This window comes from Mytilus edulis, chromosome 9, assembly GCF_963676685.1.
Source record: "Mytilus edulis chromosome 9, xbMytEdul2.2, whole genome shotgun sequence".
In the NCBI taxonomy this organism is placed as follows: Eukaryota; Metazoa; Mollusca; class Bivalvia; order Mytilida; family Mytilidae; genus Mytilus; species Mytilus edulis.
The window spans coordinates 48,920,877-48,946,643 of NC_092352.1; the positions used below are offsets into that span (position 1 = coordinate 48,920,877).

General features: G+C 30.8%; 2 protein-coding genes across 8 annotated transcripts in view; both read left to right on the top strand.

Annotated features, from left to right (window-relative positions):
• The window catches only part of LOC139489744 (uncharacterized), a 30,304-nt gene extending 22,413 nt beyond the window's left edge, over nt 1-7,891 (top strand). The window contains exons 7-10 of one of the 4 annotated variants that reach the window (XR_011656228.1): nt 1,746-1,796; nt 2,764-2,962; nt 4,823-5,914; nt 6,035-6,153. Coding sequence is in view for 3 of the 4 variants with exons in the window: in XM_071276508.1 (XP_071132609.1) it covers nt 400-507; nt 1,746-1,796; nt 2,764-2,962; nt 4,823-4,953 (489 nt within the window). In the remaining variant the exon portion in view is untranslated. Of the gene's footprint in view, nt 1-399; nt 508-1,745; nt 1,797-2,763; nt 2,963-4,822 lie in introns of all 4 variants that reach the window. The other 3 variants (XM_071276508.1, XM_071276510.1, XM_071276509.1) reach the window with 3 other exon arrangements.
• Nucleotides 7,892-13,353: 5,462 nt separating this feature from the next.
• LOC139488521 (protein TBATA-like) overlaps nt 13,354-25,767 on the top strand; it is a 29,618-nt gene continuing 17,204 nt past the window's right edge. For 2 of the 4 annotated variants that reach the window (XM_071274222.1, XM_071274225.1), the window contains exon 1: nt 18,811-18,869. The gene's annotated coding sequence lies outside the window, so the exon portion shown is untranslated. Of the gene's footprint in view, nt 13,814-18,810; nt 18,870-25,767 lie in introns of those variants that run through there. The other 2 variants (XM_071274221.1, XM_071274224.1) reach the window with 2 other exon arrangements.

Here is a 25,767-nt window from a genome sequence, read left to right on the forward strand (position 1 = left end):
AAGTAATGTATTTATAATGTGTGAATATGCAAAAAAAATCATTTTTGCTTGTATATTTGCCAGTTGATTAAAACTTTAAAATCCTGTAAAATACATGTTGAGGTAATACAATTGTAATGTGACATACTTCTAATGCAACAGTGATATTTTAGATTGGTAAACTGTTAGTTTCCTTACTTATCATATTAAATTGTTTTGGATAAGAAAATTTTTCAAAACATTTTACCTTTTAATTCAATTTCAGAGATACCCTCCAAAATTAAAATAAACTTTGCAGTATACCCTATGAATTTGACCTAAAATAATTGTACAAAACTGTTGCATTACAAGTATCTCTATCATCATGTTCATAAAAGGCCTCTTATTGATAGTTTTTAACATGAACCAATATAATTACAGAATCCAGAAGATATGGTGTGGGTGGTACGGCCAAGAAAAGCCTCCCCTGTCCATGTTTTGGTCAGCCATTTATCTGTTCTAGTCAGAGACAAAATGAGAGTTAATCCTGTAGGTTTTTCTCAAGAATAGAAAGCATGGTTGAATGTTGCTACATCACAATGCATTGTTGATTTGTTTAAGATCTATTTTATTCATTTGCTTTAATTTCAAGAAGGAACCCATTAGTAGACTAAATGTAAAGGGTTACTGTTTCCTAATACATTTTCTTAAGAGGTTACCTTTTGACATCATATGCAGGAAATCATCCCCCTGAAGGAATTATTTTAAAAAAGAAAAAAAAGTGCAAGTTGAATGTTAATGTGCAGATTTTTTTTAACCCGGTTGAAAAGTTGAAGTGTTGAAAAAAGTATTTTGATTTCATGAATTTTTATATACTTTTCATTTGTAGTACCACATAAATATGGAAAACACCAAGTCTTGTAACTGAAAATGCACATTCTAATATCTTCAGAGCTTCCATTAATTACCTTAGTGAATAATTATTTACATTTTTTATGCTGCTTTATGTTATTTTAGCATTTCTCATGTCACTTTTAAATATTTATGCTTCAATGTTAATTACTGATATCTTTTATTTATCTAATGTTTGAAATAAGAATATATATGTGTTTCTAACTTTTAATGGATAACTATGTTGAAATTATTTATGCTTGTTAACTGCTACAATCCTTTTTACTTTACTTTTTGCAATAAAAATTGTTTGTTATTTGTCTAACGTTTTACAAAATAACGTACATGTGTTTCAAGCAGTGCAATAAAACATTTTTTGGATAACTAGAAGTTTTTTCACTTTTTACTCGGTACACGTTACCTGATCAAAATTTGTTGAAAACAGAATTTGTTTTATTTCCTATGCTAGTCTTTTATGTTTGCCAAAACACAACCGTTATTTTTTTGTCAATATTTTTTTTTTTTAGTTTATATATTCTTGTAATATTTGTTTCTATTATTAAGCTATTTTGTTGCTTTTATATTTGGTGTCATATCACATATTTAACAAATTTAAAGTTTAATTATGTTAATAGTTTTATAAGAAACTAATGAAAATATTTTACTAAGAAAATTTATAAGATGAAGAATTTTTATACTAGTTTCTTAAAAGATAAATAAAGAGCTGCTGAACCAACGCCTCTTATGTTTTGTGCTGGTAGAGTTCCCTTAAGTGGATACCAGATGGTATGCAGGGTTGTCAATAAAAGATGCATTTTTCTTAAGAGTTGTTGTCAATGTAGCGGTATATAGTTTCTTAAAATTAAATATTATTAGTTCTTTACTTAATTTTATAGATCTTGCAACAAGTCCGTCCTCACCTGATTTTCTCAGGACACTGGCATAAGGTAAGTTGTTGAAAAAAGTATTTTCAATTTGAATACTGCTTTACAAATACAAACTAAAGATGATCATAACGGTGTAATACCAAGATAGAAAACTCTTGTCACCAGTCTTTGTAGATAAATAAAATGGCTTATACAATACATATTTGTTTTAGAATATGTCATTTGTTAACCTATTTGTTTCTAGTTAATGGTAATACTTGGTCACTGTCTTGTTGCCATATACCTGACATTTACTTTTATTGGTGAATTTTTTATTAACTTCCATGTAAGTTTTGTTTGCACATCAAATCTTGAAACAATTTCTTGTTATACGAGGCAACCACAATTTGTTGATTCTTGATTACTGAGAGAGCCCTATTTAAAAAGGTTTCTACTCCAAATATGACAGCTGCTTTCCATACTCCTTTGGTTGCAACTCACCTTATACAATTCTGATGTCTGTGGGAAAGGGTGTATTTGTTATGCTTTGTAACTATTCTATTTACTTCTGTTCAGGATCAGCACATATTTATTTTATATGAGCTTTACATTATTAAATTCTATTTAATGCTGTAACATTTCTGTTTTTGTCATAAACTTATAGAAGGAACATATATGGGTTGTATTTTTATAAAGAGAACAATCCCAAACAGTATTTGGAGAATATCAAAGGAACTCTGATTGCTGTGTTTCATTATGACATAACGATTTCAATCCGATCAGTCCTTCCGTTATAGTTTTGTTTTTGCCATGGTAGTGCTTTCAATTTTTTTTGCAGTTTCTTTTCAATTATGAATGAAGGTGACAACACATCACAAAATGATGACTGAGCTTGATGAATAGAAAAATAAGAAGGTTGAAACAAAGACCATTTTTTTGGGAGGGTACAATATTACGAAGGGCATGTGATATTTAAGCTTGCTCACTGAAGGTTCTTTTATTTTAAAAACCTACATATTTTAAAATATGCATTGATTGAAATTTGCAGGCCACTGTATTTCTGTGCAATGATTGTATGAAAGATGACGACTCATCCTGGAGTGTAAAACAGAGAAACATAGAAGACATGACAGGATGGATGGTAACAAACTTGACAGAGAAACCATTCTCCATCACAGAAATCATGGTACCTACATGTAGTTATAGAATGGGAGTGCCTCATATGGGTTATGGTGTGGCTATAATTAGTAAGTAGACAGGAAAAGTTACACTCTAAAAAATTGGTAAATATGGGGGAAATGACACTTATAAGTAGATAAATATAGGATATGGTGTGGGCTATAATTAGTAAGTAGATATTGGAAGTAGGGATGCTCAAATAAGAATGTAGATAAATTTGATAAACAATGTGCATGCGTTATAGCCATGTTATTAGAAAATGTCAACAGGGATAATATGAAAAATTTATATGATTGCCAATGAGACAACAGTTACTCTCAACCCGAGACCAGATTTATAATTACCTAGAACGTTAGCAACTTTAGGCCACTGTATGGCTTCTTGCCCAAAACCCATACAGCATAGCTTTAGTCAAATTCCAACTATCATCAGTGTGAAAAGAATCAAAATGGACAATCAGTTAGTACATGAGAAAAATCTTAAATCAGCATATTTTGGAGGTTTTCACTACAAGAGAACTGAAAATAATAAACAATGAGTCATTTGCATTCAAAACTCATCTTCTTACTTATATTTTATATTAATTAAATTTTTGATATGCAAAGTTTGGTATTTTTTGGTCAACATTTTTTTTAATTTACTGTGCCTAACCGATCACCTTTGGGGTATAATAATACCTACAGTGTTACCTGGATAAAAAATTGTCAACACAATTTGTCCATTTAAACTGTACAATAGGTTTTGTGAGAGATTATCAATAGGTGGTCATTTAACTACCTGAAAAAAAAAATTTAGGGCAAAAAACAACCAGGTAAAATCTACAGGTAGTTAAATGACCACCTATTGATAATCTCTCACAAAACCTATTGTACAGTTTAAATGGACAAATTGTGTTGACAATTTTTTATCCAGGTAACACTGTAGGTATTATAATACCCCAAAGGTGATCGGTTAGGCACAGTAATAGTTAAATTTATTATCTTAAATAAATTGTTTTGAAACCTGTCCTGATATGAAAACTGACATGACTGATTGTAGAATAATTAGAGTTACATTATAATATTCAAGAGCTGTTTATTCTTATAATGAAATGAAAGGGATTATTAAAATATTTAATTTAATGTGTTGACCCTTCTAATTACATATAATTGGTGTGATTGTGTTTTACTTTTTCAATAAATTGAATTAGTTTTAATCCAAAATTCTTTACTGTAACAGTTCATTTGATATTATCTATCAGAAAAAGGCTAAATTAAGCACCTCGTATATAGGTTAATTTCATTGTTTAATCAGAATCCGTTTTCAAATTGTTCTAAACATGATAAATCAGAAGATTTATATTTTTCGTGTGTTTAAATTTAGCACATTCATCTTAAAAAAGACTTCAGTCAAAATAACCCAATTTATATTTTATATCTCAGATATAATCAATTATAATAATAATAATGTGTTTCCATTTTTATGCCTAGGCATTTTAGTGTTAAACCTGACTGTCTTTTCCGCTGTCCCACTTTTGTTTCCACACTTTAACATTAGTTTTCCTCACCCAATTTTCATGAAATTCCTACACAAAACTTTATGCTCCTGGTGAAGTCAAATAGCTGTTCATTTTTTTCAAAATGAGGATACCAATCTCCCTCTGTTAAAAAATGCCTCTTGTTTGCATGGCAAAATAAATTGCATTTATAATACAAAATAGTCAATCTGAAACAATAAATGTCATCCGTTATAATGAACAGCAATGATAAAATGTTATCATAGTAAAAATATGTTCCTTGAAAAAATGAAGAAGGTGTAAGTTCCTGATTAGTTTTGCTTTTATATATTGTATTTATTTATTTAAAAAAAATATTATGAACAGTAGATATTGATTATCAATAGACTAATTAACTTAGCAAAATACATTTTTATTTGATCTTTTTTTTCAGGAAAGAATGGTGAATTGTCCTATACAGTTTTATGGACGCCAGCAAGATATAAAATGTTATATGGATATTTGGTGGCAATATGTGTATGTTTACTAGTCTGTCTTGCTTCAAGGTTGTTCAGAAAGAGATGACATCAGAAGAAACTCTAAAAGTATGGGTGATTTCAGTCGGCATTATATACTGCAATGACAAAACCAATCTGATATAAATATTGTTGAACCAGTATTATGATATATGTATATTTTCCCTATTTTTTTGAAAATATGACAAAATTATATTTATACATCATAGCCACGATTTCTGCTGGCATTTTTTATGTATTTTGTAACTTTGGTCGTATTGGTTATATAAATTCTATTAACTATTTATATGGAAATAGTTGATAGTAAAATGTTATTGCCTTAAAAAACAAATTTAAATGACAAAAAGTTGCTCATTCAAAATATACATGACTAGAAATATGACTTGATAAATTATTTTTTTAATTTATAGTTAAGTATATTCGATATTTTCAATTCAGTATGGAAATGGTTCTTGTTTTTCTAATTGATCGCTTTGTTATAAATACCATATTATATACAGACTTCTCCTTAAAAACTGACTGGATTCTATTATTTAAACATTGATATTACCATGTACAGATGAGATGTATTAAGAGTTTGGATCAAATGTTTTCTTACATGTAATATTTATACAGAATTTACATGAAAATTATTGTTAAGCAAGAAGTTTAAGCTAGATTTGAAAATTATATATTTTAATATAAAATGTTTGTTTGTTGTAATGATGAAAATGTGCAATTTTGAAATGCTGCCTTAATTGTAAAAAGTGTTTGACTGTTTAAACCATGCATTTAATTGAATGTTTAGTCATTCCTATTGATAGTTCACAATTGTATGCTTTTTGGTATGAGCTTCAATTCAAATATGCTTATAATATATATATTTAATAATATATATGTAACTGAACATCTAACAACACCATTGTATCATTGCTTGCACAAGAAACAGAAATGTTTTTAATTCCATTTTTACCTATGACCCTAAGAGGCTAAGACATAGACAAATTTAGAGTTTTTTTTTTTGTAAATGAGTTAAGCTGTTTGACCATAGGTTAGTTGGCATAATTGAACAATTGACTCTAACTGTGAAATAATAACAGATGCATTGTTTGACATCAGAAATGTGCTAGAACAATACTTGAATATGAAAGTTGTATCTAAAACCTTACTCACGGAATGGAAAAACAATATTTGATCTTGTTGAAGAATCATAGCACTACAACTCAGCAACCTTTTATGATAAAGGAAAATTTTAAATATATTTATGCAATGAAAGGAAAAACATCTTAGATATTATTTTAATGTTTTCTATTTTAATATCTGATCTCTTAGTACACATGGTACATGTACAGGACAATCATATATTGTATTATAGTGTCAAATATTGTAATCTAGTTACAAATGTTGTATTCTAGTTTCAAATATTGTATTTAAGTTTTTATTATATTGTATTCCAGTTTCAATATGGTCTCTACCCTTACATTAGATATATTTATAAAGAGAGATTATTTCACATGGCATTTGTTAGTGTAAACATATTTTATTTTTCAAAATGACAAATGGATTAGACCTAAGTTTTACAACTTAGTAACGTCTTCTCCATTCTTTTACATTTATTAGTTACTCAAGTTTGGAATAGTGATTAAAATATTATTTTTCCTTATATAATTTAGGATGTTGCTGTATGAAATCCTTTTGCAGTACTTCAGCTGATCTTTGAGTGTAAGCATGCATATTTATAGTGTTAACATAGAAATATTTTTGTCTTCTATAAGACTGTATATTCTAGTCTTGTTTTGTATTTATCTTTTAGTTGGATTCTCACCTTAATTTTTGGAGGTCTTGTGATGATTTCCAGGTGGGTTTTCCAAAAACTTTTATTTGCTGCTTATCTGCCAAGCTTTTTGTGTTCTAGGATTGATAAAAAAGTAAAGAATGAGTCTAGTTTGGTGTACAAAACTTCCGGTTACTTTCTGAGCTATTATGTTAAAAAAATTCAACCCAGCATACCAGCATTTTACAAAACAGGGGTCAAATTCATATCACATGTTGGAAAGATAACACTCTATTGTCCATTCATCCTTTATAATAGATGTTGTTAATACATGTATTGCCTTAAGTACAACTTTTATGGTAAATGGAAAATGAGAATTTTGCAGTAAAGAATAAAATTGGCCTGCAAAATATAGATTACTTGACTAAAGTCAATAATTTTCAATATTTCTGGATTCCCATATGGTAGAAATGTTATATTACAATATAAACCAATAATGCGAGACCTTAAGGGGTAGTCAAGGTGGTTAAACACCTTTGTTTTTCCTTCTGACTATATTTCCAAACACTGACGAAAAGCATTAAATTTATTTTGATTGATGGAATCAAGGCCTTAATTGTTATTTCAAATGTATAGGGTTGTTACATTTTACCAAATGTATGTGCAGTTATATGTACACATTTACATCCGATTGCATTGAGTGTGTAGGAAAAGGTAATATCTTTGGTTTGCTTGCTTGATAGCTGAACCGTGTAGTCATTAATAGGCAAGTTATACTACCCTCCTTTCGAAATAGCCTACAGACAGATAGATTGGTAATCTGTCAGACTAGTTTACTCTTAAAGGATGGTAGTTTACCTAACCTAATATTGACTTCATGGTTCAGCTACAGTGCAAGCAAGCAAGCTAACCAATTATACTACCTTTGCCTACACACTCAATGCAATCGGCTGTAATGTATGTATGTTTTTCTTATTCTGTGATCTGTTTTTGATTGCAATATTGTAAGCAAAACATTCCAATACTTTTTATAAAACTGTTTTTTTAACCTGACAAATTTTAAAATGCTTAAATGCTTTTGATGCTTACATTGTGATACCTAAGAAGTTATTTTCTTACCTTGTACCAATATATAAATATTTTTATGGTTGTGTTGATTTTGCATATCTATATGTGCAGTTTATATGATATAAAATGTTAAATGATGTATTTAATACAAAACCAATTTATTAATTATTTATTTCATTTTCTTTATCAAACTTTTCCCCCGTCTATCCAAACTAAAATGAAGTGAGGATAACAAAAAAGATTGATTGATTGGCGTTTAATACCTCTTTTAACACTATTGTTTTGTTCATGGTGGTCAGTTTTATTTGGTGGAGGAAGCAGAAGTGCCTGGAGAGAACCACTGACCATGGGTAGTAATAATGACAATCCTAGTCAATTAAGATTGGAGTCAGGGCACCTGCCATCATGCAAGATTCGAACTTACAACCTCAGTGTTGACTGGCTTGTGATATAGTAGTTGGACTACTTAGACTACTTTGACTTACACTCAGCCAGCAAAGCCTCAGCAAAAAAGAGACAGAAGACACCAACAGGCAATATCTAAACATGGTTCTAAAGGAAAACAGACAATACCTTGGCAAAAAGTTGTAAAAAAACAAGGAAAAGACAAATAACAGTTCTAATAACTCTGTATAGAAAAGTAAAAGACTCATGAGAAATATTTTTCTCACACCAATCAGAAAACATGAAAAAAGCACAAATTTAAAGAAATATAGATTCCATCACTGCAGCAAGTGTGAGTTATGTTATTTCTCAACTCGAAATAGATAAATTTCAATATTTAAAGCGTGAGGCTTGCTGAGCTATTTAAGTATTTAAATTTAACTGTTGAGAAATTTTTCATTACAAAATCTCGTGAAAATAAACATGAGAATGGAAAAGAAGTTTATGATTGGTATTAAGTTTCTTAATGTCCAGTGGCAAATATTTCATATATTATCAAATAGAGGCTGCTTGGGATTACAGTTGGGGGAGGGGGGAATAAAGGTATATTGGATAAGGACAGAATTTTTGCTTTGCAACAAGCCACCTACAAACTCATCAAAGAGTTTTTGCAAGGCACTCTTTCTACTTGAGGGTTCAGATTTATGTCCCCCCTTTCTGAATGAATGTTGCTGGGTACTTGTACATTCCTCACAGCCAAACAGATGCCATACTTTGGCTTATAACCCAAAATATATTACAGTGATAGCAAAACTGACTTGGATAAAATTAAATCAGAAGGTCAAGATCTATAAGAATGGGAATTTTCAGATGAATCAGACAACCCAATTTAGAGTTATAATTGCCCCTGAAATCATAGTTTTATGAAAAGTCTGGTTATTATCTTGAAAACTGTTAAAAAGAGAAATTTTGAACACCAAATTTATCATTGATTCCTTACAGGAGTTATTGTCCATGACAGACTTTTTATGCAGAAACTATGACAGACAAAAACTTAGAACAGAAAAATATGTTCAGCACAGAAAGACATATAAAAAGGACAATATGACCAAAATTACCAATTGATTCCTCATAGGAGTTATTGCCCTTCAACAAGTTGTTTCCAGAAACATGGATAGAAAGAGAGAAAATTAAAACAGCAAAAATGTTCGACAAAGAAAGGGCTACAAATAAGTCAACATGACCAAAAGTATCAATATTATTATTGATCACCTAGAGGAAATATGGCCTTTGAAAGAGAAATTTTCACAATTTGTTTTATTTTTTTTGTATTTTACAGAAACATTGATAGATTATAGAGCAGAACTTTATTTGGCAAAAATGTTGGCAAAGTTTTGCCTACAAATATTTTAAACATAAAGGAAAATATCAATTGATCCTTTATAGTTGATGACCTAGGAAGATGATTTTACTAAAATTGTTTAGTTTTTTTTACAGAAATTATGATAGATTGAGAGAATCTTAAAAAATTCCAAAACGTTCAGCTAAGTAAGACCTACAAATAAGGCAAATAACCAAAATGTAAATGAACCCTTTATATTAAAGAGTAATTACTCTTCAAAGATGTACTATTATTTTTTTTTTATTATTATTATTTTTTTTTAAATATATCCAGTATGATGCTCAATTATAGTTACTGTTGGTGGGGACTAAATTCGCAAATAAGGATAAATTATATGCTGAAAGTCAACAAAAAGTTTTTACCAAATACCTTAGTTTTCTTCGTCTTGAACTGTTGAATTATAGAGTGACTGACATAATCAATCAAGTTAAAGACAAAATGACTTGTAGATAGAATTCAAAGAACTCACTTATTATATTCGGAGTATTCTCTACCCTGCAATCTATAGCAATTTTATACCAATTGCTTTAGAATTTTTATACGCCCGTCAAAATTTTGACAACGTATTATGGTATACAAATGTCTGAGGTCCCTCTATCTATCCGCCGTAAACATGTCGCACTGTAAATTGAGAACTACCTATCCAAATTTCATGAAACTTAATATTGATGTTTCTTATGATGGTCAAAAGATCTGTATACTTTTTTTGGTGAAAATGAGATTAAAACTTTTTGAGTTATGGGATTTCGTAACTAAAACAGGGGTGTGTTTTTTTTCCCATGTCGCGTCGTATCTCAAAAACAATTTATGATTATTGCTTAAAACTTTACACACTTCTTAGTTTGTTTTTTTTGTGATGATTCAAAATTTTATTTTAGAGTTATTGAGTTTTTTTGTAAAAAAAAAGGGGGGGGGGGGTTATCACATGTAGCGCCGTATCTCAGAAGCTATTTATGATTATTGCATATAACTTACACACAAGACAACGAGTGTATCATGCACTCATGGCGCAGCTGTTTTTTTATTATTATTATACATTAAATAAAACTTCACAATTTGTGCTTTTATGGCAGTTTTTATTGTGTAATATTAAGGTAGGATTCTACTGCTTAAAAAATGCCATTGGATGTTAAAAGCAATCTATTATCAATTACTAATCGATTAATCTTTCTAGAGACTGCAGAATAATGTATTAATCTCGCAGAAACGTCTTAAAGTTGCTTCACCAAAACATGAGAACAATTGCAAAATGTATGCTCCCAGACTGGAAATTCAAAAGTCGGCGTATCCGATCCTTACTGTAGTATTTCCCATTCTGATCAAACTAAGATTATCAAAGAAGAATATTCCTATCATATTTAACATGTTACATGCCTAAAAAATCATAATCTGACTTTTAATTCGCGTTGAATTGCATGTAAAGCAACCAAAAATAATTAATATAATATCCCAGTTTAAAGTGAAACAGTTGCTGTCTGAGTATGCATTGTTACAATGGAATCGGAATAATAAAATCTATGAAAATAGGGAAATGGGTTTTTTTTTCTACAGTTTTTAAATTATTTTTTTTTAGTTTAGTTTTCCATTAAACGTATATAGCACTATATGAGATTAATGAATATATGTGTTTATGCAAACTAGTGCTTATTAGTTTTTAGCTCATCTGGCCCGAAGGGCCAAGTGAGCTTTTCCCATCACTTTGCGTCCGTCGTCCGTCGTCGTCCTGCGTCCGTCGTCGTCCTGCGTCGTTAACTTTTACAAAAATCTTCTCCTCTGAAACTACTCGGCCAAATTAAACCAAACCTGGCCACAATCATCATTGGGGTATCTAGTTTAAAAAATGTATCCAGTGACCCGGCTAACCAACCAAGATGGCTGCCACGTCTAAAAATAGAACATAGGGGTAAAATGCAGTTTTTGGCTTATAACTCAAAAACCAAAGCATTTAGAGCAAATCTGACATGGGATAAAATTATTTATCAGGTCAAGATCTATCTGCCCTGAAATTATCAGATGAATCGGAGAACCCGTTGTTGGGTTGCTGCCCCTGAATTGGTAATTTTTAGGAAATTTTGCTGTTTTTGGTTATTATCTTGAACATTATTATAGATAGAGATAAACTGTAAACAGCAATAATGTTCAGCAAAGTAAGATTTACAAATAAGTCAACATGACCAAAAAGGTCAGTTGACCCCTTTAGGAGTTATTGCCCTTTATAGTCAATTTTTAACCCATGTTTCGTAAATCTTAGTAATCTTTTACAAAAATCTTCTCCTCTGAAACTACTGGGCCAAATTAATCCAAACTTGGCCACAATCATCTTTGGGGTATCTATTTTAAAAATTGTGTCCGGTGACTTGGCCTTCCAACCAAGATGGCCGCCATGGCTAAAAATAGAACATAGGGGTAAAATGCAGTTTTTGGTTTATGACTCAAAAACCAAAGCATTAAGAGCAAATCTGACACGGGGTATATTTGTTTATCAGGTCAAGTTCTATCTTCCCTGAAATTTTCAGATGAATCGGACAACCCGTTGTTGGGTTGTTGCCCCTAAATTGGTAATTTTAAGGAAATTTTACTGTTTTTGGTTATTATCTTGAATATTATTATAGATAGAGATAAACTGTAAACAGCAATAATGTTCAGCAAAGTAAGATTTACAAATAAGTCAACCGACCGAAATGGTCAGTTGACCCCTTTAGGAGTTATTGCCCTTTATAGTCAATTTTTAACCATTTTTTGTAAATCTTAGTAATCTTTTAGAAAAATCTTCTCCTCTGAAACTACTGGGCCAAATTAATCCAAACTTGGCCACAATCATCTTTGGGGTATCTAGTTTAAAAAATGTGTCTGGTGACCCGGCCATCCAACCAAGATGGCCGCCATGGCTAAAAATAGAACATAGGGGTAAAATGCAGTTTTTGGTTTATAACTCAAAAACCAAAGCATTAAGAGCAAATCTGACAAAGGGTAAAATTGTTTATCAGGTCAAGATCTATCTGCCCGGAAATTTTAAGATGAATCAGACAACCCGTTGTTGGGTTGCTGCCCCTAAATTGGTAATTTTAAGGAAATTTTACTGTTTTGGGTTATAATCTTGAATATTATTATAGATAGAGATAAACTGTAAACAGCAATAATGTACAGCAAAGTAAGATTTACAAATAAGTCAACATGACTGAAATGGTCAATTGACCCCCTAAGGAGTTATTGTCCTTTATAGTCAATTTTTAACAATTTTCATAAAATTTGTAAATTTTTACTAACATTTTCCACTGAAACTACTTGGCCAAGTTCATTATAGATAGAGATAATTGTAAGCAGCAAGAATGTTCAGTAAAGTAAGATGTACAAACACATCACCATCACCAAAATAATTTTGTCATGAATCCATCTGCTTCCTTTGTTTAATATTCACATTGACCAAGGTGAGCGACACAGGCTCTTTAGAGCCTCTAGTTAACTTTTCTAATTTGTTGCTTTTCTAGTCATGTGTATGACTTGTATGTGTTGACACAATTATGTCCGACTGTTCTTGCATGGTGATTGTCTGATGTTATTTGTTATATTTGTACTTTTGGTACGCTGGTTTAAAAAGCCCTAAAGAGCTTATGACAAGTTATGTTTAGCTGTATTACACACCTTTTTAATTAAATTTTCTTTATGATTTTATATCAATTTTATTTGAATTGAGTAACAGAAGAATTATGAATGGAATTCAGAATCGCATCAAACTGTTAAAAAAGTCAAATGCATATCGTCTTCAAAGATTCAAAGACGCATTCTACAGTATTTATATGCATACAAAAATGTTTTTGTCTATTTAAAATCTATTGTTGTTAGGGTTAAATGTATGTCATTTTGTAGGTAATGGCTTACTTATATCCTTAAAATAGCTCAAATTATATCTATTGCAATAATCTTTCCGGGGATTCACACTTCGATAACATTCATAAAGGCTGCCCCCTTTAGCAGTATATCTATAAGCAGAATCGATACAAACTATATTTTAGTATCGTAATGAAAGAAGAAAAAAATAACTACCATTTTCCACCAATTTGCCACTTGAATCAAACAATCTAAGGATTAAATACTTTTATATTACCGGGTATTCATTGTTAAATAGTTGGGTATTAATCAACTAACTATTGACTATTAGTACTAAGCCGGTATAGGGCGTCCTTAGTTACCAAGGTACGGTAACTCGACCGTGTTTTCGTTTTAAAGACAAAACAGGACGGGTATCAAAATTATAAAAGTTTTTCAACATTTGTAGGATTATTTCAGCTAAATTTTAAACAGGTAAGTTTTGTTTGATATATTTGTATTTTATTTCATTTTCAGCGTTTATTTAAAAAAAAATATTGGAAAAGAATGTAGAAATGAATTAGATATGACACTCGTATATTGTTAACTAGGTATAATTACAAGATTTGTTTTACCAGATAATGTATTGATATCCACGTACAATATAATTTATTCATTCCATTTATGAAAACTTTACATACGAAATTGTATCGTTGGTATACATAGACGTGTAAATGTGTACGGTTTATATAACTTGTTAAATGTTGATGAATTGAAAAACCGCATCATTAATCGTATTTGTGGGTCTATGAATTAAGAAATTTGAGAGAACTTGCATTGTCATTATTCTATTGTATATATATACTAGGGTGTTTATACGGGGACAGGCCAAGCATAGAATTAAGCCTGTAGGTATAAAACTATAAGAACTGAATGTACGAATAAAAGTAAAATTGTTTGGTCAATGTATGCTGTCGAATTAGAATTTAGAGGCAAACATGTTCATTGAAACATGGTAACTTCCATAAATTACACACATTTTCATTCAATGTATTGTATTTACATTTATATATATCAAATTATTATACTCGTTTGGCCAAGATTCATGGGACATTGTAACTGCCAAGATTCACATAACGGTTTTGGAAAGGTGCCGTCTAAATGTTGAATTGTTTTGCTCATTAAGGGTTAGTTCCTGTCACTCAAAAAACAAAACAAACTTATGACATAGTACCAACGCGATAACTCTGCAGTATATGATGTATTATATAACTACCATTGGTTGATACTGGGAACAGTATTTCTAACAATATATATTTTTCTGGTTGGTATGGACATTTTTGTAAATTATCTTAACAAAACCTGAGACTACTATATAACATTATAGTAGTCTCAGACAAAACTTTGAATTTATCGAAATACTAAGGATTTTCTACCTTACGAATAGATTACATTGGTTGTATTTGGCAAAACCTCTCTGAATTTTGGGTCCTTAATGCTCTTCGACTTCGTACTTTATTTGGCCTTTTTTCCTTTTTCATTCGAGCATCACTGGCGAGTCTTTTTGTAGACGTTACGTGCGTCTAACGTACATCATCTTAAGCCTGTTACATGTATCTATGATGAGATTTTATTTATTATCAGTTTAGTTCTTTCAGAAATTTGATTACGATCGTATTTGTGAACAACTATTTAATTGGAAGGTTGTTAGTTACATTGTTTACATCCCATCTTCCTGAACTAACGCCCCTTGGATAAAAATGTAACTTTTGTCCTGACCAGACAGATTTTAAATCCAAATCCTAAAAATCAGTATTCAATTTCTCACACACAATTAATAAATAACGATGATAAAATCAATGCAATTTAAATGTGATTTATATCTTAAAGCTAGCTATGGGGTATATAAAATCCGTTTTAATTAACATTTTAAACCAAATGTCATTCACTTTACCATTAATTGACTAATATATACTTTTTACAGTTAACCACCATGTACATATACAATATCAATGAAATAATGTTCCAAACATCATTAGACATTCGCAAAACATCCTAGTTAATGCATAATTTCTGTTTACATTAAAGTCCTAAAATGTCTTGTTAGTTTTTAAAACAAATGTTTCATGATACGACATAAATAAGAAACTTCGTGAATTGGCAATTTATTCAGTGCATAATGAAAGTATTGAGAAATTACGTAATATTATTGTTTTTAACGATGGCAAGTTGTAAGTACATTCAAATTCAGATGTACCTAAATAACTTCTCAAGTTGTCGATATAAGTCAAGTTGAACCTGAAATTAGAAATAACATTGTTCTAGATTACATATTGGGTTTGTGTAGGTTAAATGTAACCAAAACCAGGTGTCACTAGAACTTTTGAGTACCAGTATAAGTTGTTGGCACTAAAAGGTTGTCAATCAATCTACAACAATAAATCACATTAATATTCTTTTTTGAAGAAGTTTGTATCGATTGTTAAAATTATGTAAGATGCATGGCTTGAATTCCAATGAATTTCAATTCAATGATATTTTAATATTTTAAAATTTCCAATTTGAAAGTTTATACGCATCTTAATTTTCTAAAGTTTCTCTTCACTGGGTCTTTTTTATCACATCATATGATAGTCAACATTATTATCCAAGACAAAAGTGATGTCTTTTCTGCATGCAACTTTGACAAATCTATTGATTTCTGATACTTAAGAAAATTATGGAATAGTACAATAAACGATTCATCTGAAATAGGTGAGGCCCAGTGGCCAATTTAAAAATCATCATTATCATAAACACGGGGTTGTACCATATATTAACAGTGTTCGCTTGCCCTAATAGAAGTTTTGATAATACAACCCCGAAATATATAGTAGGCACTTACATGTTCAAAACAGTTGACCAATGAATAAGGCTTGTCCACTAGATCAGTTAACCTCGGGGACGAATCCAAACATTTTAAAAGGAGGGAGGGTTTTCAAAGCCAGGATAAAAGGGGGATGGGGAGGGTTCCAATCACATGTCCCAATTCAAAAGCATTGACCGTCAAAAAAGATTGGGGAGGCCACTGACTATAAATAGCTTTATTCGCTGGTTAACAGTTATCCAGTTAATAAAAGCTTCAAGCAATCCAGTCCTGGACGCCACTTTAGAATACCTGGCATTTAGCTGACTAGTCTTTTTCCGACTCTTAACAGAGAAGTAACACATGCCCATATTTCAAACCTTTGTTTTCAGGCGAGGTATATAATTTGATAAACATTGTGTCAGTATCGCTGCTTATGATTTTTCTATCCCCAAGGGTACTATGCACCCATAAGAGTGAGCAGCCAATGATTTTTCATCGGCACTATTTAAACGATACTTTAGAAATTCAGTGAATATCCAGGTCATGGTTATCGAATTGCTCGAACTCCCTCAGTAATTGGTCCCAGACGAGGTTAACTGGTCAGGTCATTTCGTTTTACATATTGATGACTGATCGTTGCCGTTGGTCGTTAATTCACTTGAGGTGACCACCGGGATCATACTATCGAACGGGTAAATATTTAGTTGACGCAATTTTTATTAACTTCTAACTGTTTTTATACTATGTTTAGGATTCAAATAAACCACATATCAACATTACAATGTTCAGTAAACAAAGTTTGCTCTTTTGAATGTGGATCGAATTTTTCCATGAAAAATTAAACTATATTTTTTTTAAAGATTTATTGACCAATCAAAAGCTAAATATTTTATGATTTTATTTGATATTAACTTAATTAAAATAAAAAATGCAATTATACCTAGATGTTTGCATTGATTATTGGAGAATAGTGAGGAAATTGCAATTTTAAAAGACTATTGTTAACATTTGAATCATTAATCGAATGTTTGAAAACATTTTCAATTTTAAAAACCTTGCATATGAGTTCACTGAATTTATCAATCCCAAGTTCTGATTTCTGAATCATTTAACTGTACGTTTGAATATTCCTATGCAACCAACGACTATGAAGTTGTTCTGTACACCAAAACAGCTGGAGATCTTAGAGGCTGTTATGAGAATTAGTAAAAATCCATTTTTGGTTGTTAGGGAATAAGGAAAACATACAAAAACTAACGATTAAAGTAATGCCAATAAAATATTATATCATTTTGTAATATATATTCGTGGTTTTCTTGATAGAATTCCTACATTTTATTATATCATTTCTTCTTTTTGGGTTTGAATTAATATGATGTCTTATAACCTTAATCTGAAATTCAACAATGTTTACTCATAAATGTCTTAAATCTTAGCATTGACTTCCTAAAATGCTTTTCTGGTCATCATTAATCAACATCTTTTTAGACCCCACTTTCGCCTTCTGATTGGATTCGGCTTATTGTCAACTTTTAGTCATATGGTGTATATATCTTTCAAATTAAAAGTGTACACTCCCTTTAGCTAAGACGTTTATACATGGTTTTTAAAATTTGAGTGCTGATTCATTTCTGTTTTAAGTTACCAAACTGAGCTTTTCCGTTTTTGTCTGACCAAATATTCGACCCTGAGCGTTCCTGGTAACACACCAAAAACAGACCATTTTGATTGTTCAAATTCTATTTCAACATACCAAATAAATCAACGTGACAATTAAGCTCGATCTATGCACTCGCACAATGTCTAATGCACGGTCTCTGTGTGGGCCAAGCAAAGCAAACTGAGGGAGTGTAGCGATCTAGTTTTAATTATAAAATGCAGAGACGTATGAAATAAAGTGCAAAGGTCTTGTGGGAACATAACATTCGAACTTAACAAAATGCATATGTTATTGAACACACGAAAGTTCGAATGAAGGTCGTACTCCTCAAGGTTCACACACTATAACAAACTCAGACACATTCAATTTGAATATGTTTTTGTTGATTCACAATTGAAGTAAAATTACATAATCTTAGGCAAAATTTCTTTTTAAAATATCAAATCTTATATGTAAACAAGTTTAACAAAAACTATATAACATTTAATGGATTTCTTCTCAGTTAAATAGAGAGTTAATTTATTTTAAAGAATAGGTTATAAAAACTGTATATTAAAATGTTGGGACATGTGCCAATGTAATTGTCAAATTTATTATCAAGTTAAATTAAATGAATGTAAACTGAAGAAAAGATAGTTTTTATGTTACATTTTATTTGAGAAAATGCATAGACTATAAATTGAAAATTATGATTTATGTCAAAATATGTTCTCAAGGACGTACGTATAACTAATATACGTCCTTTATGTTTTATAGAAAAGTTTTGCAGTATCCTACTTCATAATGATTTTTTCATTTTTATTTTGAAGAGTTCATCATTACCTAGGCTCTCAGCTTAGACCTGTGCAATTTATCAATTTTGGGAAATGTTTTAATCACGTTATCTTAGCAACGCTAAATCTGTATCCTGGTATCGTTTCCCTAAAAGTATTAGTTTTATCAAATTAAATTTTGACTTGTATATTTTTTATTCTGATAGATTAAGCTGGTTCAAGCATGTTGGTCATGTAATCCTCGGTGCACAAAGATACACACCATAAGTTGTAAGTTTGGACAATCAGGTGCAGGATATACATGTATATACGCTTTAGGACAAATCGGCAAACGTCGGGCGAATCCGGTGCTTCTTTCCAAGATGGGGGAAGACAAGGAATCGTTCGTTTTTGCGACTAGTGGTGTTAGGGTTTTTACTGATATGTTAACATATTTGTATATATTATATATCATATAATGGAATTCATAAATATCTACTTTAAACTGGAAGGTGTGCAAACACTTCCATTAACACATTGCTAATTCTTAAATATCATGATTATTTGAAATTTTAGATGGTATAGCTTTACTTTTTGTAACATGGTAGTTGGGTTTCTAGTTGGTCAGTTTAAGTAGTTTATGTATCACTTCACTTGACAAGTTGAGATGTTTTTTTTTCCTTGCAGAACTGAACTCAAAGTTATTATAAACAATCTATTCCAATCTATTAAACCATATTACATCAACAATCCTAACTTAAAAAAATAAGGTTAAAACGTGTTACGAAATCATAGAGTAATGTTTGATCATGTTTTTGTATGTTAAATGTCAGGTTGCCCCATCAATGGCGCTTAATTTGAATAATAAATAATCTTTATTCTTAAACATTCGTTAATATTCATACATGAAGTACCGTTTTAACAACAGTTTCTCAATCTTGACGCACCTCGAACAAAGCAGATAAGCTAGCTAACTAAAATACCAAGTTTCATCGATATCGCTATAAAGAAAACTATTCATACTATTTGGAAATAATTTATAACTATATGTAGATAATAGTTTGGTAAACCTATAGAATTTACACGCTCAGTGACATAACTTTAATGTTGATATATTTATTTGGTATATTTGTTTAAATACCTTTTTGTAAAGTGCGACAACAAAAGCTTTTATTGCAAATCGACGTTAGGGCGTTATTATCTTCACCTCAATAATAGTTTAAATATTTCATTTAAAAATAATTTGACAAAATTCGTTTTTTAAGATAAATCTTTAATATGAAATTAAGTGAAATGACATCTTGATAATAATGAATGACGAGTGTTACTATGGATAACTTGTTTGGTTCTCAATAACGCTCCTTGTTAAATAAATGAGAAATTTGGAGTCGGTAAAGAGACGAACCACCCACCTCCATCTATTAAGCTTGAGACGTATTAAAGGACCAAGTTTATGAATACAGTAGCCCAATTGTACATGCTAGCTGTTATTATACCTGAAGTTTAAGTATAGATTTGTATGGCTCGTGTAAAACCTGGATAACCCATTTGGTGCATTTTACTTTTAATCATACTTTGACCGAAAGTCGTATTTAAGGACCAAGTTTATGTATACAGTAGCCCAGTTCTACATGCTGGCTGTTATTACTTGACTGAGTTGAAATATAGCTTTGTTCGTGTAAATCTGGATAACCCTTTTGGTGCATTTTATTTTAAATCATACTTTGACCAAAAGACGGTACATTTGACAGATATTTGTATTTCCAATACAAAATCTAAACGTATCCAAAATTACAATTTTTTTGTTTGTTTGGCTTAAAAGAAACAAATTCAGTTGAATATATAGATATGTAAGTAGTATGTTAAGCATTATGTTTTGAAAGTGATATATTTTACTGATCAATAAAGTAGGATCAAAATTAAACCTTTTTACAAACAAATTCACCTGACCAAACAAAGACTTAGGAATGTATGTATCTTCAGATTTACAATTCACCAGAATATATATATATATTTCTGAAGCTACCTTCCTGGCTTTAAAATGATTATTAATAAAAACAATTACAGCCGATTACATTGAGTGTATAGTCAAAGGTAATATCTTTGGTTAGCTTGCTTGCTAGCTGAACAGTGAAGTCATTATTAGGTCAGGTTATAATTAATTATCCACCTTTAAATTAAGAGTAGACCAGTCCGACAGATAACCAGACTATATATCTGTTGGACTAGGCTACTTATAAAGGAGAGTAGTATAAATGACCTAATAATGACCTTTGTCTACACACTCAATGATATTGGCTTTACCCATGTCGTCCCGCAAAGATAATCAATATGGACAAATGTTTCGACTGACGTCTTTTAGCTTCATATTCAATGTGAATGTTCTATTCTTTTTAACCGTAGTGATTTGCTCGATATCATTTCCCCGATAGAGAATTCCTACTAACAAAGAAGCTATTGAACCAAGAGTTCCAAATGATAATATTCAGTCATACCTTCAAAATTCAAAAGTTTTGCGGATGCCATCACAAGATGGTTGATCACGACGGAAAATCTACCCCCTATTACCACTAAAATGTTCAAATTGTCGTTGCCACAATCATGTTCTGTTTTCCTCGATTGGGATGATTTCGAATGAGCGGATTTTTCATCGATTAATTGTACCACGAGCAACATGACGTGTACTACTAATGAAGCAGGATTTTCTTACCTGCTGTAGAAATTGAAATCACCCCAACTTTTATTTTGGTTCCTAAGGCTCAGTCTTGTTTTTGTTTGGTGGCTTTGTTTGTTTTTACGTCGTCTTATGTGTTTTCCCATTTAATTGTCAGATCCCTTTCGATTAAACAGTTTTGAACTGCCCCATGGTACAAAATGTATCTTCCGCCTTTTTTTTCGTGTTAAAAAAACCCAGTTATTTGTTCGTTTGCTGTTCAAAAACAATAGTCAATTAATAACCAATCAGACAACGAAAAGTCAACTTATAATTTGTAGATTAATATTTTTGAAAAAGATCTTGAGAAAGAATACTCACACATGCATGGTCGGGTTACTTTTTCGTGCATTGTGTTAACTTTAATAGTTCACATGGTTTTGTGCTAAAAAACCTGACAACTCGTCGTATTTCGTATTCAAGGACAACATTATTTTTTAATGAATTTACACTGTTATTAAACGTTCTTTCTTGCGTTCTTTTTCACATCAGCAATAACGTGTAAATAAAATGTGCAATAAAACTTTTTGATTATATATATTTCCTTTTATATTATTTCCTTTTATCAATATACATACACTCGGTGTATATTCGATCTATCATTATGCTTATCCGTTTTGCATATCACTGATAGAAATATCAATAGCAAACCTAATTCAAAAGATTGTATTGTAAATGAAACGGAAAATTTGACTTTAGAAATCAAATAAATATCAACATTTACCTATAATTAACATCTTATACTAAACGAAATCAAATAAAGCTGCGTGTTAGAAAGGAAGTGCTTTGTGTGTCTGCTTAATACTCTATTCAGTCACCTGAAAAGCAACTATTTGTTCAGCAAAGAGCGTAAGCGTGACTCGGAAATATATAATCCGTATACAAGTTATAAGGCGGGTAAAGAAAATCAATTAAAACGTTTCTCATTCAATAAAAAATGTAAAGACATAGGACATTAGATTGGGACAACAACATTTATTTCATTAAGATAACCTCGATCCAATTCAGATCCATGTCAAATGCAGAGAGAAAACACAAAAACACACACAAACAAAAACATCAAAGTGTTTTGATATGTTAGTGTTTGCAAATCAATTTGTGTTCACGGCATTTTAGTTTTTATGCTGTTTATTTGAACCATTCGGTCTATAAAGACGAAGTAATCACATCTATTTTTCGATTGGTTAACCAATTTTCAGTCATATTGAATTGGCACAAAAAATATTTTTTCGTGTATTGCACGACAAAAGTTGAATGTTGTCAAAAACTTTTACATTAGATAGTCAAGTAGTTTATTTTACAAGCGACCAATTTCTTGTATTGACAGTACCAACATAACAAATCAAGTGGGTAAACACTTTTGCTAACTCTTTTGTTTAAAACACTTCTCAAATTTGATCCATTTAAAAAGAAAAGGAGATATGGTATGGTTGTCAATGAGACAACTTCTAGTACCAGCAAATCTTAGAGATCAATGGAAAAGGCGGAAAGCAACTTTAGGCAATACAACCTTCAACAATGAGAAAAACGCATACGGTTAATTCAGCTCAAAGAAGTGTACTGCGAAATTATGCTAAAACAATAAATGAAAACAAATATGACTGACATCAACCAACGACAACCGCTGAATTATATATTGTTACAGACCTGGGATTGGCACAGAAAGTTAAACATTCTGGGAGCTTGAAAAACTCTTCCCTGCTTTACACAGGCTTTATCATTTCTAGCACGATATATTTCACCAGATATCTGCATAGAAATAGTGTTTATTTTAAAAATATCTTCGTTAAATAAATCAGAGAATATATGAAATAAAAAAACTGATATTTGATTTAATTCTACATTAAACTCAATCTGGGAGACTTGTGTTAAAACTTCATGCTTCATAAAGTTGATAAATTGAAACTATTTTAAATATTACAGCTTAAAGTGCGTGAAATTAACTTATATTTTTTTGTTGAAAAGGTCAATTTAATACCACTGTGAATGTTATGAAAATTGGTTACTCGTTTTGGTGAAAGTTTTGGTATATTGATGCTCTGTGAATATTAACAGAAGCATGTCCGTTTTTTAAGTACTTCTGAATAGAAGGCATCTACGTATCCACGTGTGCCTGATTTTACCATAATTATCTTTTCTATATAAAAAACGTAATTGAAAAAGGGACCATAATACAAGAGGTCAATTTACATGTGTTCTTATGATTTTTCTTATAGTGATAATGCATGCAAGTAGGACACATTTTAAAGATTTAGAATACCTATTTAAAATCCCGTGAATAAACTTTCATTCACAACTAAGTCCTTCATAGTATATACCGTATAAATGTAATTACACTTCTATTAAAAATTTATATCGAGTCTTTTTGACTACAAGAAAAGAATAAATTTGGAGGGGGAGGGGGAAGGGAGAAGATTGGAAAACGTTTAACATTTGGTGCCTCCAAATTCCAATTAGCAATCCGAACGGAATGACGCTAGTGCTGCTGAACTCAGTGGACAGCTGTGTGCATGATGTTTTAATAATTATACAGAAAAAGTCAAATGGTATTAAATTGCACCAATAAATCCCGGCTTTCATTGACCTCGTTCTTAATTGATGCTTCTCAAAATAATAAGCTATTATTTTTCTAGTATATGTTGTTAAATTGGTTAACAGTGAGTATTTACTTTCCAAATTGCTACGTCCGGTAAATTAAATTGCATCGAACTACCGTGAAATGAGGACAACTTTCTACATTGTTCAAAGGATACATAATGATTGTATACGTTGTCATTTTGATTAATTTCCGATGATCGAAAAAAGTTCAACCCATCCAGTAAACGAAATACTAAAAGTAAAAAGAACTTATATAGACATAGGGCTGCCTTATTAACAACTGATATATACTGGCGCGATAATTACTTTCCCCATAAATGGCATGCCGTATAAAAACGAAGAATTGATTTAAAGATAAAAACATAGGTTATTCAAAATTATTTTAATGATCTTTCAGTTTGTTATCTTTTTATCTTTGGAAAATGATTTGTGTTTAAAATTCAATATGTTTGTACTTATGAAGGCCGTCTATTTGATCTATATGTCTTTGATAGACACTGTAAGTAGGGGGAATAGAGTGTTAAGTAACACCGTGTATTGAGTAATGCATAGAAACCATCCAGAAGTTCATGGATAAAAAAAAACCAACGTATTCATCACCATCGAATCTTCGTTTCTCGACACATTACTTGGTTCTACATATTGCAATGCACGTAAAATCACAATTTCAGTACATGACTATGTTCTGGAATTTAACTTTTAATTTCGACCTCATTTCATGACATGAAACCGATTCATAATTGATTTTTAAACAAGCAGCTATTCGAATGTGAACTTTAAACTTAAAAAAATGTTTTTCGAAATCTATTATTATCTACATGAAACATCGAAAATATACATGTTTACTGCAGAATAGAAGTATTAATGGTTTAAAAAACAAGAATGTGTCCCCAGTATACGAATGCCCCTTTCGCATTAACATTTTCTATGTTCAGTGGACCGTGAAGCGGGACAGACGGACGAACGAACGGACGGAAGGACGCACAGACCAGAAAACATAATTAATGCCCATAAATGTGGCATATAAAACGTTTGCTCTCCAGGCTTTCCCAACGAGCATCGGTATTTTCAATTTGATCGATTAAATATTCTTATAATGTGGCTTAATTTGAATCTTAATTGCTTTATATCAATTTCCGTTATTGGTGCAATCGTATAAGTTGGTATAAAATACTAACCACTTACGTAAGTATGTTTCCAGATAACATTACTGACAAGTTTACTAATATTTATTAGTGAACACTCAATTAGCACCCGTTTCCTTTTGAACTTGAATTGCCATGAACAGTATTTCAAAATCTTTTATGCAAATACTTGTGAATTCAAACCTCATAATTTAAGTGCCCCTTTTTGTCTTTAGAAAAGTTACGTAACATGCTTTGGTAAATTCCAGGTCTACTTTTTTTCTGTCTTGATTTTTGGATTGACGGCTACTTAACATTCGCGTATCTTACATAACATGAAATATCTCTTTAGATATGCAGGCATTCTATTGACTATTCCATTTATCATGTCATGTTTCATATATAGTATCAATTGAAAACGAACTAATGGTGAATTTTATGCAAATGACTGTAATAAAGTTTCAATTAAAAGTTATCAGTTATTGAAAAAAATGTCTTCGTAATAGTCATTGACATTCCTGCAGACAACAAGACCGGAAGCAGAAGTCGTAATGGTTTTCAAAAATGTGCTAATAAATACTGATTTCTTCTCACATAGTACATATCTAATAAAAATGTCATTTGTAACAGTTTTCTTACTTGGTACAGGAACATATATACTGTTCCCAGCTTGGTGTGATTTTACAGCTCACCGATGTTGCAGTCCCTGTACTTTGAAAACATTATATCTCATAATTGATATCTAAAAGAGACG